The 12,298-nt window shown below is 34.6% G+C and overlaps 1 protein-coding gene across 1 annotated transcript in view; it reads right to left on the minus strand.

The window, feature by feature from the left end:
* Window positions 1-12,298, minus strand: part of ras (Inosine-5'-monophosphate dehydrogenase ras) — a 67,292-nt gene that overhangs the window by 21,445 nt on the left and 33,549 nt on the right. Inside the window, exons 6-7 of the mRNA XM_081760863.1 lie at window positions 8,255-8,542; window positions 2,489-2,579 (exon numbers count right to left, since the gene is read on the minus strand). Of these exons, the coding sequence (XP_081616989.1) occupies window positions 2,489-2,579; window positions 8,255-8,542 (379 nt within the window). The remainder of the gene's footprint in view (window positions 1-2,488; window positions 2,580-8,254; window positions 8,543-12,298) is intronic.

Here is a 12,298-nt window from a genome sequence, read left to right on the forward strand (position 1 = left end):
CGGGATCGGTCGGGTGATTCAAAAGTAATTAATTCACGAACATAATCACTTTTTTATATTTATTGATTTTTGTATATCTTCCCCTCCACCCCCTCCCCTACATTGCTCCGTCAAAGTGAAATGATAAAAATCATCCCAGTCCCAAACCTCATCTACATTGGAAATTTGATCAAGATCGGTCGAGTGGTTCAAGAGTTATTAAGTTTTATTTATTTTTTCTATGCCCCCCCCCCCAAGTTGTACCGTCAAAGTAAATAGCTAAAAACACTCCCAGGCCAGAACCGCATCTACGTTCAAAAATTGATCGAGATCAGTCGGGCGGTTCAAGAGATTAGGAGTCACAAACATAGTCACTTTCAATTTTATAATATAGATATTTTTTATTCTTACTGATTTACTTAGGTAGTGCTAACGAAAACGTACAAGTATACCGAATTTCAAGTTTTCATTCCAATTCTGAGTACCTGAAACATAAGATTATAGGTCCAAAAAAATGCCCATTTAAAGAACATAGGGAAATTCTTCATCCCCTCTTTACACCCCCTAAAAATTAAAAATATTCACTTTCGGGAATTTTCGTGTGGGTTAGTTCCGGAAAGCTACAATCATGTCAAATTTAATCATTGTAGCGCTACAGGAAGTGTTCGATAATTTATGTCAGCTCATGTAGTTTTATATATAATTAGGATTAACTAAATAACCCAATTTTATTATAAACAGGAGAAACATGCCATAACTACGTCATTACTAGCACAAAAAATACTATACTACAGTATAGTATAATGTATAACTTACGTAATTTAACGTATTTCCTACAAAGACATCACGTATTCCTACGAGTATGCGTACCCTAGCAGGGGTTCAACCCCAACAAATGTTGGCGTGGGTGCTCGTGAAAAAGATCTTTCATATCGTGATTTTTTTTAAATGTTTGAAATTCCCGCCGAACTGCCTCTGGTGCGCGGCCATACATACGGCAAATCTTGACAGCGATACTTTTCAACAGAAGCTGCTTAAGATTTTAAATTAATGGGAAATAAATCTAAGAAACAAAGAGTTTATTTAATCCAAAATCTATTGTTACTTTGCTATTTTCATTAGAACGAGAGTTGGCAACAGCACAATGAACTACGTTTACAGCACTGTAATGCATATTGCACGCAGCTGAATGACATGCAAGATAAATAGTAAAAATTAAACTGAATAGCACACTATTATATATATTATTTCTGACAGACATGCAAGTAATACTCATATGCGCTCAACAAGAGTGCTACTTTATGAAAATAATGCATCGCAATAAAAATTAGAATTATTATATTAAGACCCTTTTTCCACCCACAGATGCGTCACCCATTCAAGATTGACGGCGAGCTAACCAATTCCTTTCTCACCCGTTAGTTGATGCGATTTGGCACACCAACCAATTGCATGCAACTATTTAAGCTATCATGGACACGCCTAACATGATAACCCTTCACTCTGGTCTAATGTCTAGCGCCTGCCTCTGTTGCATAGGGATCCCAGGGTTCGATTCCCGGTGAAACCATTGAAATTTGAACGAATTACGGTGGTTCAGATTCTCTCAAACTATCTGTCCACGTCTCATACAACCTCAATGCTGTAAACGGACGCTAACTTCAACACACAACAGCCTAACATTATGGTCCCCTTTGTCACATTTGCATTGACTCACGAGACATTACGATCGACATTTATTCCACCTGTCACTGCTGAAGCTGTAGCAGAGATTATTACCCAACATTGCTATTAAAACCCCTTACATGAAACCGGAAACTAAGCTTGTTTTGGGGTTGGGGGTTACATGAATTCGCAGAGCGAATCCTAGATCCAATTCACACAAGATGCAAATTTTATCAACTGCGATTTTATCTCAACATAAAAACTGGTCTAATTTAGCAAATTAAGATTTAATTGTAAATTAAACTGATCATAGAAAATATTTCATATTATTGAAATACTTAAAAAGGATCAATAATAAAAACTTGAAATTATACCAGCGTCAAAGTAGATACTATATTTGCTTTAAATGTAAGCCTTTTCTTAAAATCTTTACCATTTGCCTCTTGAAATTCGCCATAACTGCTACCACTGAAACATTATATAGCTCGAACTTCAAACTCTTCTAATAGGTAAATTTTAATTTATAACTCCCAATTGCACGTTCTCTCTCCCTCCTACTTGCCACCTGCAATGTGTTTTTCCACGTAATTTGGCACTGGGATAAATACACAAAGGAAATCTGTCATGTGAATATTAATAATTGTGTGTCACGGTAAGTACAGTACACAAATATATATATTACACTACCATGTGAGCCAAATGAACAAAAAAAGCTTCAACGTCTTGTTCAACTATACACATGCGAAACATGGTGAAGGAACCTCTATTTCAAGTTCACTACTGGAAGAAATCTAATTACAGAGACTTGACTCACGTACATACATAAGTATAAAATTTCATATACCATTTCCACCAATAACTTGGAGATCTGGGTAGTTTTGTTTAATGTAACGGATCATGTCGATCTGATACACAGAGTTTCCTTGAGAAGAATCCTAAAAAGAGAAATAAAAGTGTATTTACTCCTACGGCATATCAAACACAAAATTGTATTCATTTATAGAACGTTTTTCACTATTTCACGAAATGGATATATTAATGCTAGTAGAATGTCTATTCTTCCGACAGGAAGAATAAAGTTTATGGAAAATATCTGAAAGCTATATACAACTTTTTTATGGTTTCAAATACTTGTCAATGCAAATCTGATATCACTGAAATTTTGTTCACAAGTACTCCTAAATAACTTTACACTACGTCAAAACAAGGTCAAGTTTCTTTCACATCCGAAATTCTAGACTAAAAAATCCAAAGAAACCGTTAAGGAAACTTTTAGCCAATTTCCGTCATCCCGAAATATGTATTTTTAAAGGTATTTATTTTGCCAGAGTTATGTCGTAATATCGCTTTCGGACACCAAACATTGGAAGATTTTCTCACGTTCGTGGAAAATATTACTCAAAATTGATATCCCGCAAACGGAATTTTCCAGAAATCACCCTTGAGTCGACAATTAGTAAAACTGTCTTCGTGTAAGAGATTAATATTGTGTATGTCAAAGTATATAATATACAAATTTTATGGATGTGTGTGAATGGTGAACGTTTCAAAAGAAATTCGTACTAATAATGTAAACTTTTTCAATAAATCTATGTACGCCTCGGAGTAGAATTATTGAAAGCTCCATTTTGGAAAATTTCAACTTTCTACATCATGAGTCAGAAATATGGACGTTACGCAGAAATGATAAACGACTGAAAGCTTTCGAAAGGTGGGTGTGGAGAAGAATAGAGAAAATTAGTAGTTGAGTGGAAAACGAATGAGAGGGTTTTAGAAATGGTGGGGAAGAAAAGAACAACTTTAAATATTATTCAGAAGAGGAAGATAAACTGGTTGGGATATTGGGCAAGAAGGAACTGTACCATTACGAACTTGCTAGAGGGTATCGTGGCAGGAAAGAGAGGAAAGGGAATAAGGAGAGTACAATTAATGGACGATATCAAAATAGAAAAATCATACGTGAGGACAAAGGTTAGCGGAAGACCTTGGAGCATGGAAGCTTCTCAGTTGCGGCAAGTGACCTGCCAATAATGGCAGAATACCTATAATGATTATTATGACACCAAGAATCCCACTTTCTTAGATTACGTATTTTGGAAATTTCTATCTTATCCGTAGTATAGCGTCTAAAGAAAATATTTTTGATAAATTTCAAATATCTACGCTCAACTGTTTTGGAGATTTGATGAACAGTGGAAAACAGTCCAAATCCACTTTCTTCGCCCAGGTTGACTTTTCGTAAAATTCCATCCTATCCTCAGCCTAGGATTCAATGAGCAAATCTGTATGAAAATGTATGTTCGATATCCAGGAGTTCCAATGATCTGATAGAATTCAAAGGAAAGTTTTAAGGTCCCCTTCTTCCCTGTACAAGTGCCATTTCGTAATACATTAACATCGTCCTAAAGTTCAAGAACAACATTTGTACAAAGAATTCCAATGATCAGGTAGAAGTCGAAGAAATGTTCCAAGGCCCAATTTTGATCTTTATTTACACACTGCAAAACCGCGCTGAGGAATTCTATCATTCTACTTACAGATTTATGTAATTCCTGAATTTTTATAGTTTCAAGCTTTCGACTCTTCCTCTGGAGTTTCGGTCACGGAGGTTAAAAACAGGAAGAAAGAGAATATAAACACCAATGAATAAAAAAGGAACGGACTTTCTAAGAGGAGCTGTGTTGTACAAAATCACGTCCAAATTGTCAGCGATCTCCAAATGAGGAAGCGAAAAAAAAAGTAAATAAATAAATTAAAAATAAAAAAAATAAAAAAAATATGGCGGGTTCAGTTTGCGCGCCTGTTTGGATCCTTGTTGGAAGGTTGCCAGCTCATGTTATTTTTTATTGTCATGCCAATGCTGAAAATTTTGTAATTACCGCCTCCCATTCACTCAACCATCGATTATCTAGACCTTTTTTTTTTTAATAAATTTTCAAAAACCAATCTTTCTACTTCACTTTTAGCTATAAATAAATTTTTTAAATCTTCTACACTGATTTTTTTTTTTTTTTTTTTTTTTTATGTTCCGATAAACTTGACACCGGATTTTCCGCTTTCGAATCTCTAATGTGTTATTTTACTCGGACTTTTAAATTTTTCTTTTGCCTGTGTAACTCTCTTGGCAACTTCATTTTATTTCGTAAATACCCGACTTTCCATTGGGATCCGTGTAATAACTCTTAAATTGTGTGATGTTCTTTTCTAAAGTTTTGGGGGTTTTAAGGCTGTACGGAAACCGTATTCTGTATAGATTATATTTAATGTAGTTGTCAATCTGGAAAAAATAGGTAATCCAATCCATTTCTTTTCTTTTTTTAATCCTTTATGTCGGTTTCAGCTTTGTCGAAACAAATTCTTTTTAACCCAATTATTTAATAATGAAGGTGGGTACCCATTCAAATTACCGTTTCATCAAGTATTCAATCTGTCTGTATATCTGTTTTTAAGGAAGTGAGACGTATGGCACGTAAAAATAATTTCTCCCAAATGTTTGCAATGGCACCTGCTGAATGTGTAGATTCGTAATCAATGTACTGTGTACTTGCTATTTGGTTGTGGTGGACACGGGCAATGAATTTGTTATGACTTCTTATATTAAGGTCTAGGTATGTAAGACTTTCGTTCTTTTCTTTCTTAACAGTAAATCTCAAACTCCTGTGAATACTATTTAATTCTTTCAATAAGAAATTCAGTTGTGAATTGTCCTTATACAAGAAAAGTACATCGTCAACATATCTATAATATCGAACTGTACCAAGTTTCCGTTCTTTCAAAATTCTACTTTCAACCATATGAAGTACTAAATTAGCTAACAATAGTGATCAAGTGTTTAACATAAGCTAAACCTTCAACCTGATATATATATATAACCTTCAAATGAGAAAATATTTTATTTAAGGCAACATTCAAGAAGACTGAAAATTTCATTCACTTTTGGAGTACTAACGTTTTTACTGTAAAAGATGTTAAAAATTGATTGAAAAACTAATTGCAAAGGAATGGACGGATACATGTCAACTACATCATGAAATTTTAATTTTATTTGCATTATTCTTTACTTAGTCTATGAGAAGAATAATAAAGTCTGAGATCTGGATAACGACAAAAATACTCAAAGCTTCCCCCGCCCCATACGATCGCATTTTAAGAAAGTTATTTACGGCCTAGAGTGTAAGAAGAACATTTATAGAGAATTTCAAGATTCTATTCATAATAGTTTAGAAGGTCTGGCGAACAACAAAAACTCATTCAAATCTATCAATACCCTAATTAAGGACTGTATTTCGCAAAATACTGTCATATCTACAGCCTAGAGTGAAGGAAAATATCGATACAAAAATTTCAAGATAGTATATCTAATAGTTTGGATATCAGCTGAACAAAATATATAAATAGAATTTTAAAAATTAGAATCACCCAAATCCCTTAAAGGCCTATTTCGCCAAATATTATTATCTAAAGCTTAGAGTGCAAGGGGAGTACTTGCACAAACTTTCACGATTCTACGACTAATAGTTTCGGAGATCTGGCGAACGGCAAAAACATAACAAAAACAAAATAAGAAATATTAAAATATTGCATTCAAAAACCTTTATCTCCCATAGGAGTTTCATTTCAAAAATTCACCACTTATCTACAGTCTACACTGCAAGAACATTTATACAAAATTTCAAGATTCTACTTCTAATAGTTTCAGAAATGTAGTGGAAAAAAACTTATTCCCCTATGGGCCGCCTTTCTCAAAATATTTTATTTACAGCTTACAGTGCAAGGCGAACATTTGTATAAAATTTCAGTTTTACGCCTAATAGTTTGGGAGATGTGGCGAATGGCAGAAAATCATTCAAGCCTCATTATCCCCCTTGAGGGTCCGCATTTAGAAAAATTCCGTCTTATCTACAGCTTCAAATGCAAGATTAAGATTTATACAAAATTTTAAGCCTGTACGTCTAATAGTTTCGGACGGCAAAAAACCATTCAAACCCAGTTATGCCCCTTTTAAGTATATCCCATACTTAAAGAACGAGAGGGGTCAGATGAAATAAGTCCGGTTAACCAATAAGTATTGATCCAATGCATACACTGATGAGCAACTTTACCAGCAATTTTTGTAAACTCATAAGTACTTGAATTCGAATACATTGCAATGAAAACACAGATGCTCAACTACCAATAACCACATTCCAAAATATTTTCAGTTACTTGTGATAAGCTACAGTCACTTAATTCGGGATAGGGAACTTCCATAATATCTTAACTAGTGGGAACGAAAGAAGATTGGAATTACACGTGCCACCCATCGAATATGAATTTATCATTGCATTATTGAACCAACTGCACTTTATGGGCGATTCATCAATATGATATACTATTGCACAAGTAAAAGATAACGTGAATAGTTGCAAAGCGTATGTTTCTTATACATTGTGAGTGGAAAAAAATAAATTTCTGAGCTTGAAGTTGCCAAATAAAGCAGGCATTCAATCACATCTGAAATAACCAAACTTTTCATTTTTAAATGTGTCTAAAATCTCACTCTTAGCAAATCGAAATTCTCTGACTTAACAGAATTCGCTGATTTCTCAAATTCCCTGTCATTTCCCGGTTTCAAGGTTTGTCGCCACCCTAGAAATGAAATCCCTTTAACGTCCCATAACAAGTTCCGAGACTAAGACAGTGTTGATAAACGGAATGGTGGCATGAAGAAAGGAGGAGGAGACTGAAAACTCAGAAAACCCATGTAGGGGGACTCCATGCACCAGTGGGCGATGAAATATTCAGTTTAACGTCTAACGGCCATGAAATGTAGAAAAACTAATGAAACTCATGGACAATGCCTAGCATGAAAAAAGTATATGACCTTGGATCGAACTGGAGGATCATCTTACCACAGTGTCTCAAACCAGGTCAAAGCCTGTACTGGGCCTTAATATTTTACTAGAAACTAAGAAATTCCTAGAATTTTTGAATAAGTTCCAGAACCAGATTCGGAACTCACTGAATTCGTACAGTTCATATTTGACGCACTAAAAGTGGTTAACGGCTTTCAATAGAGGCATACTTAAAACAGAAGTGAATTACGCAAGGGAACGACGATAACTCAATGATAAGTCTCTACTGTTTAGCCACAGAAACACTCTCTGTTCGTGCCATAAGAATATTCTGGTAGGTAGACACTATTATGTAGTGATTTCCTACTACATTAGTGCTACCCAAATTTTCACAATAACTGAATAGCATCTATCAAATACAAAAGAATCCGTTTAATTCTACATATCCTGATGGATGCATGTTGAATAATCCACACTAACATCAGTTACTTTCACTTATCCCTATTATAAAGGAAAATCACTGAAGATTCGGATGATCTGCATTCCCTCCATACTTCTGTACTGCATGCACTACTTAAACTACATGTTATATATTATATATATATATATATATATATATATATATATATATATATATATATATATATTAATACAGAATTACTCATTCAAACTGAAAAGCGAACTATTAAGGATCTGAAAAACTATTTTCAACTGAATTTCCGAAATACCAAAGCTGAATAATTGATCCAAACAATATATACAATTTATATACATACCAAAACTACAACGTCCACTCCAGCTTGAGATAAAAGCTGTAATCTTTGTTTATCATCTTCTCTTGTACTTATGGCCGCTCCAACAAGTAACTGCTTGTTTTCGTCTTTTGAAGCATTTGGATAGTTTCGTGATTTCTTCAAGTCAGTGCGAGCTATTAGTGCAACCAATTCACCATTTTCATTAATTATTGGAAGTTTGCCCTTCTTGGATTTTTCCAGAATGCTATTGGCTTCCTCCAGCGTTACACCTGAAGTTGCTGTGACAAGATTTTCCAGCCTCGTCATCACCTGTAAATATAGATAGCATATCGAAACAGTTGTAAAGAAGATATATTAGAAGTAGATATAATATAGTTCAGAAAATGCTTACTACGGAAAAAAAGATACCATTGCATCAGTAATTCTAAAGCCACGCCTGATACTTTCCGCCCCTCAATAACTTAAATGAATTAAGCAATTAGACCACATAACTGCATCAGCTTCTTAAAGAAAAGATATTAAAATTAATGGGGGGGAGGAAGTTAATGTAAAATTTAATTATACAACAAAGAATTCAAGTCTAATAGACTACAAAGTAATGAACTCATAGTAGTTTAATTTTTGAACTCTGTGTTTTAAACATGAAAGCAATTAGATTGGTAGTCAGTCATTTTACTGTTTAAAAATGCATGCGTATGAAAACAGCTGCACAATAAAGCAAATATTGTAACTGAAAATTAAAAAACACAAAATCTACCATATTTACATATACTGGATTAGCTGAATTTGTCGCCCACAAAACCTAGATAGAATTTTACTTTGCATCTATCAACATTATTATTATTATTATTAATATTTGTGAGGTACCTTTTAAGTATCTTTTTAGATTATTTATCCTACCTGGGTGTTTCTTTCTTTACATGCGTATTTAACGCTTTACATTTTTATTTTGTTAACGCATATTGCTGCCATATGCGGATAGCACTGAGACGCTAATTAAAGCAGTTTTGGTATAAAGTGGGTTAAGTGGCATTTATACAATATTCAGTTTCAAGTTTTCGAAAGAAAATGGTAAACGGGCCTATCTCAATATTCATAAAGTGTACTATTTCCACATTCACCTAAAGGTATCTAATAATCGGCACTGGACTCGGAACTACAAAACTTCTAAAATAGTCTGATTTTATACCCTGTGTCCTGCCAGGTAGAATTAACAATATTCTGAACACGCTAAAAAAAATACTGTAAGAATTTTATTTGTAAACGTAACCTACCACTTAGACAATAACTATTAACAGAAGCCTAACACTGTAATTAATATTGAATAATAATTTAAGCAAGCTGCACACGCAAACTTCCACAAATCAGCACCTAGAAGAGAAAGTCAATAGGGAATTAGAACATATACCCTATTATTTTTAAAATGTTAATACAAATAGTATGAACCACCACACTAACGTTGTATGTGTGGAATAACAAAAGACAGTGAGCAATGAGAGAGTAACGGAAATAATCAAGGTTACAGATATTTCTAAGAAGGTGCATGAAAGAATACTGGAATAGTATGCAATCTAATAAGAACCACCATGTCGTCAGAAGAATTATAGCAATGAAGTGGACTGGAAACGAGGCAGACGGAAACTAAGGAGGACATTGATGGATATAATTAAGAACGACTTCAGAGAGAAAGTTTAACAGGGAAAGAATTCAGGACAGGGCTAATATGGAGAAGACTCACCAGAAAAGTCAATCTCATGTAAGGGAGAAAGTCAGAAACAAGTGCATCCTATGGTAAAATGCCGCCATATTTCAGGATAATGAGCCCATTCACATAGCTGAAAATGTTGCGGCGTGGTTTGACGAACATCGAGATTAAGCTGGACATCTCTCCTAGCTCACCCAATCCCCAGACCTGAGTATAACTGACGATTTGTGGTTCGTTTACGAGACATGAATCCGGAGCAAATTTCAGCCTCCATCCTCTCACGGAACTGAAATGCATTGTACACAGGATATAATATTCCAGTTGCTACCGTTCACGACCTTTGATTCCATTCCATGTAGTATCAAAGCTCTTCTGAAGATGGAAGGTGATTCAACGTCATATTAATGTGAAGTCGCACTTTTTCCCGAGTGTTTCGATTAAATAGATATGTATCTGTATTTACATCGAGACGAGAGAACAAACAGATACCCAAAAAATCTCTATTTCGGCGTGTAGGGTCCATGAAACACAAATCCGATGAAATCTCTAATTCGACTTTTCACGATCACCGTATTTCCTTCTTCCCTAACAGAATTAAAAGTGTTTAGTCTGGATATAAAAAGTTTGAAACAAGAGCAGCAGTTTAGAAGAGTGGAAGTTGTCATTCTAAGTGTTAAGTCAGATTTTTATACCAGTTTCAGAGTAAGCATGAACGACAATATTTCTACTTCTAGTAACACGATTTATCGATTTTGTATTTCCACATTAAACGGAAGATTAATTTGGTCCCGGAAAATAACGCTACATAAATAATGCACATGTTTCTCATTCACCTTGAAGAAACAACACAGTGAATTTGGCGCATTTAACGAAAAAATTACGAAGAAATATCATTAGTAAATAGAAAATACTGATATTCATCGCTCATTCACCGGACACCATATTTACTAGAATCGATAAGTCCACTTGTTTATGGATAGCCCAAATAAGGGTATTCACATTTTCTAATTGCCCTGAACAAGCAAGGAAGGTAAATCAGTGTTTAATACATAGAACTTTCGGTTATCCCTGCTTAAATCATTAAATTTCCTCCAATACTCTAAATTTTAAATTGTATTCAGGAAGGTGAGTTATTTTATGAAAATGAAATGAAATCTTTGAATTTTACGTCCCACGGTTATGCCGGTGAGGCTAAAGGAGACGGTGATGAGTAATGAATGAAATGGTGGAATGAAGAAAGTGGGAGGAAACGGGAGAACCCCGAGAAAACCCACGCACACGGTGTTTGTCCACCACAAAGTTCACTTGGCGGGGGCTGGGATCGAACCCGGGACCCCAAGCACCAGAGGTGAACGCTCTACCACTGAGCCACCGCGGCCCGTGAGTTATTTTAATGAAAAATTCCACTAATGTTACACATTGATTTTTTTTCTCTGTTTCTATTTGTTATTCTCTCTAATGAATATTACAGAAACTATCAAACAACGAGAGGCATAATCTTTAAAGAATGAAAATCAGGCTAAGATGGTTTATGTATGCTAAAATAAAAGCATGAAAGGAACATATATAGCTGTACAAAAAGTAATTAAGAAGTGTTTATGTTAGTTGTCCGCACAGTGATGAATTTGTGTACAAGCTATCAGATGTTTCTGTAAATATAATAGCCACTTCCTGCTCTCATCTCAATATCATCTAACGTCTTTAAGTTGAGCTATGTAGAGAAGTTTTAAACAAATGAGAGAAAATTTGTTAAAAAAAAAGTTGGTCACATCTTTACGGTCGTCTCATGAGGAAGTAATAAGTCCATCTCTGCGTACGATCTTTCCAGACAACATAAGGCTATAGGAACTTTACATGTTAGTGGGTGTTCTGAAGACAGGGTCTTTCTTAACAAGTGCCGTATTTACAGGTTTCACCATCTGTTTGGACAAGCCACCCTTGCATTCCGAAGTACAAGAAACCCTTCTCATATTCCTGGTTCTCAAAGAGAAAAACGAAGGCTTAACAAAAATTGACAAAACCAATAATCTGAAAATAATAATAATAATAATAATAATAATAATAATAATAATAATAATCAAAGCAATTTACTAAAAAATGCATGTCAGGTCTACATGTACATGGGGCAATCCAAATGAAATCGACCAATGATGGTTGCTGACAAAATTTAGTTTTTGATTCTTTTATTTATTAATTAATTAAGCTTGCGCCACATTCAGGAGTTGAAAACGAGTATTCATTTACTTTTTCGTCCTGCAGGTTTTGTCGTAGCGGCCATTTATACAGGCGCCTAAACGTATTTTGAACTTTTTAGTGCATTCCGTTAAACGCTCTAACTTTTTAAGTTTTAAAGATAATGA

This window comes from Thermobia domestica, chromosome 6, assembly GCF_964235325.1.
Source record: "Thermobia domestica chromosome 6, izTheDome1.hap1.1, whole genome shotgun sequence".
In the NCBI taxonomy this organism is placed as follows: domain Eukaryota; kingdom Metazoa; phylum Arthropoda; class Insecta; order Zygentoma; family Lepismatidae; genus Thermobia; species Thermobia domestica.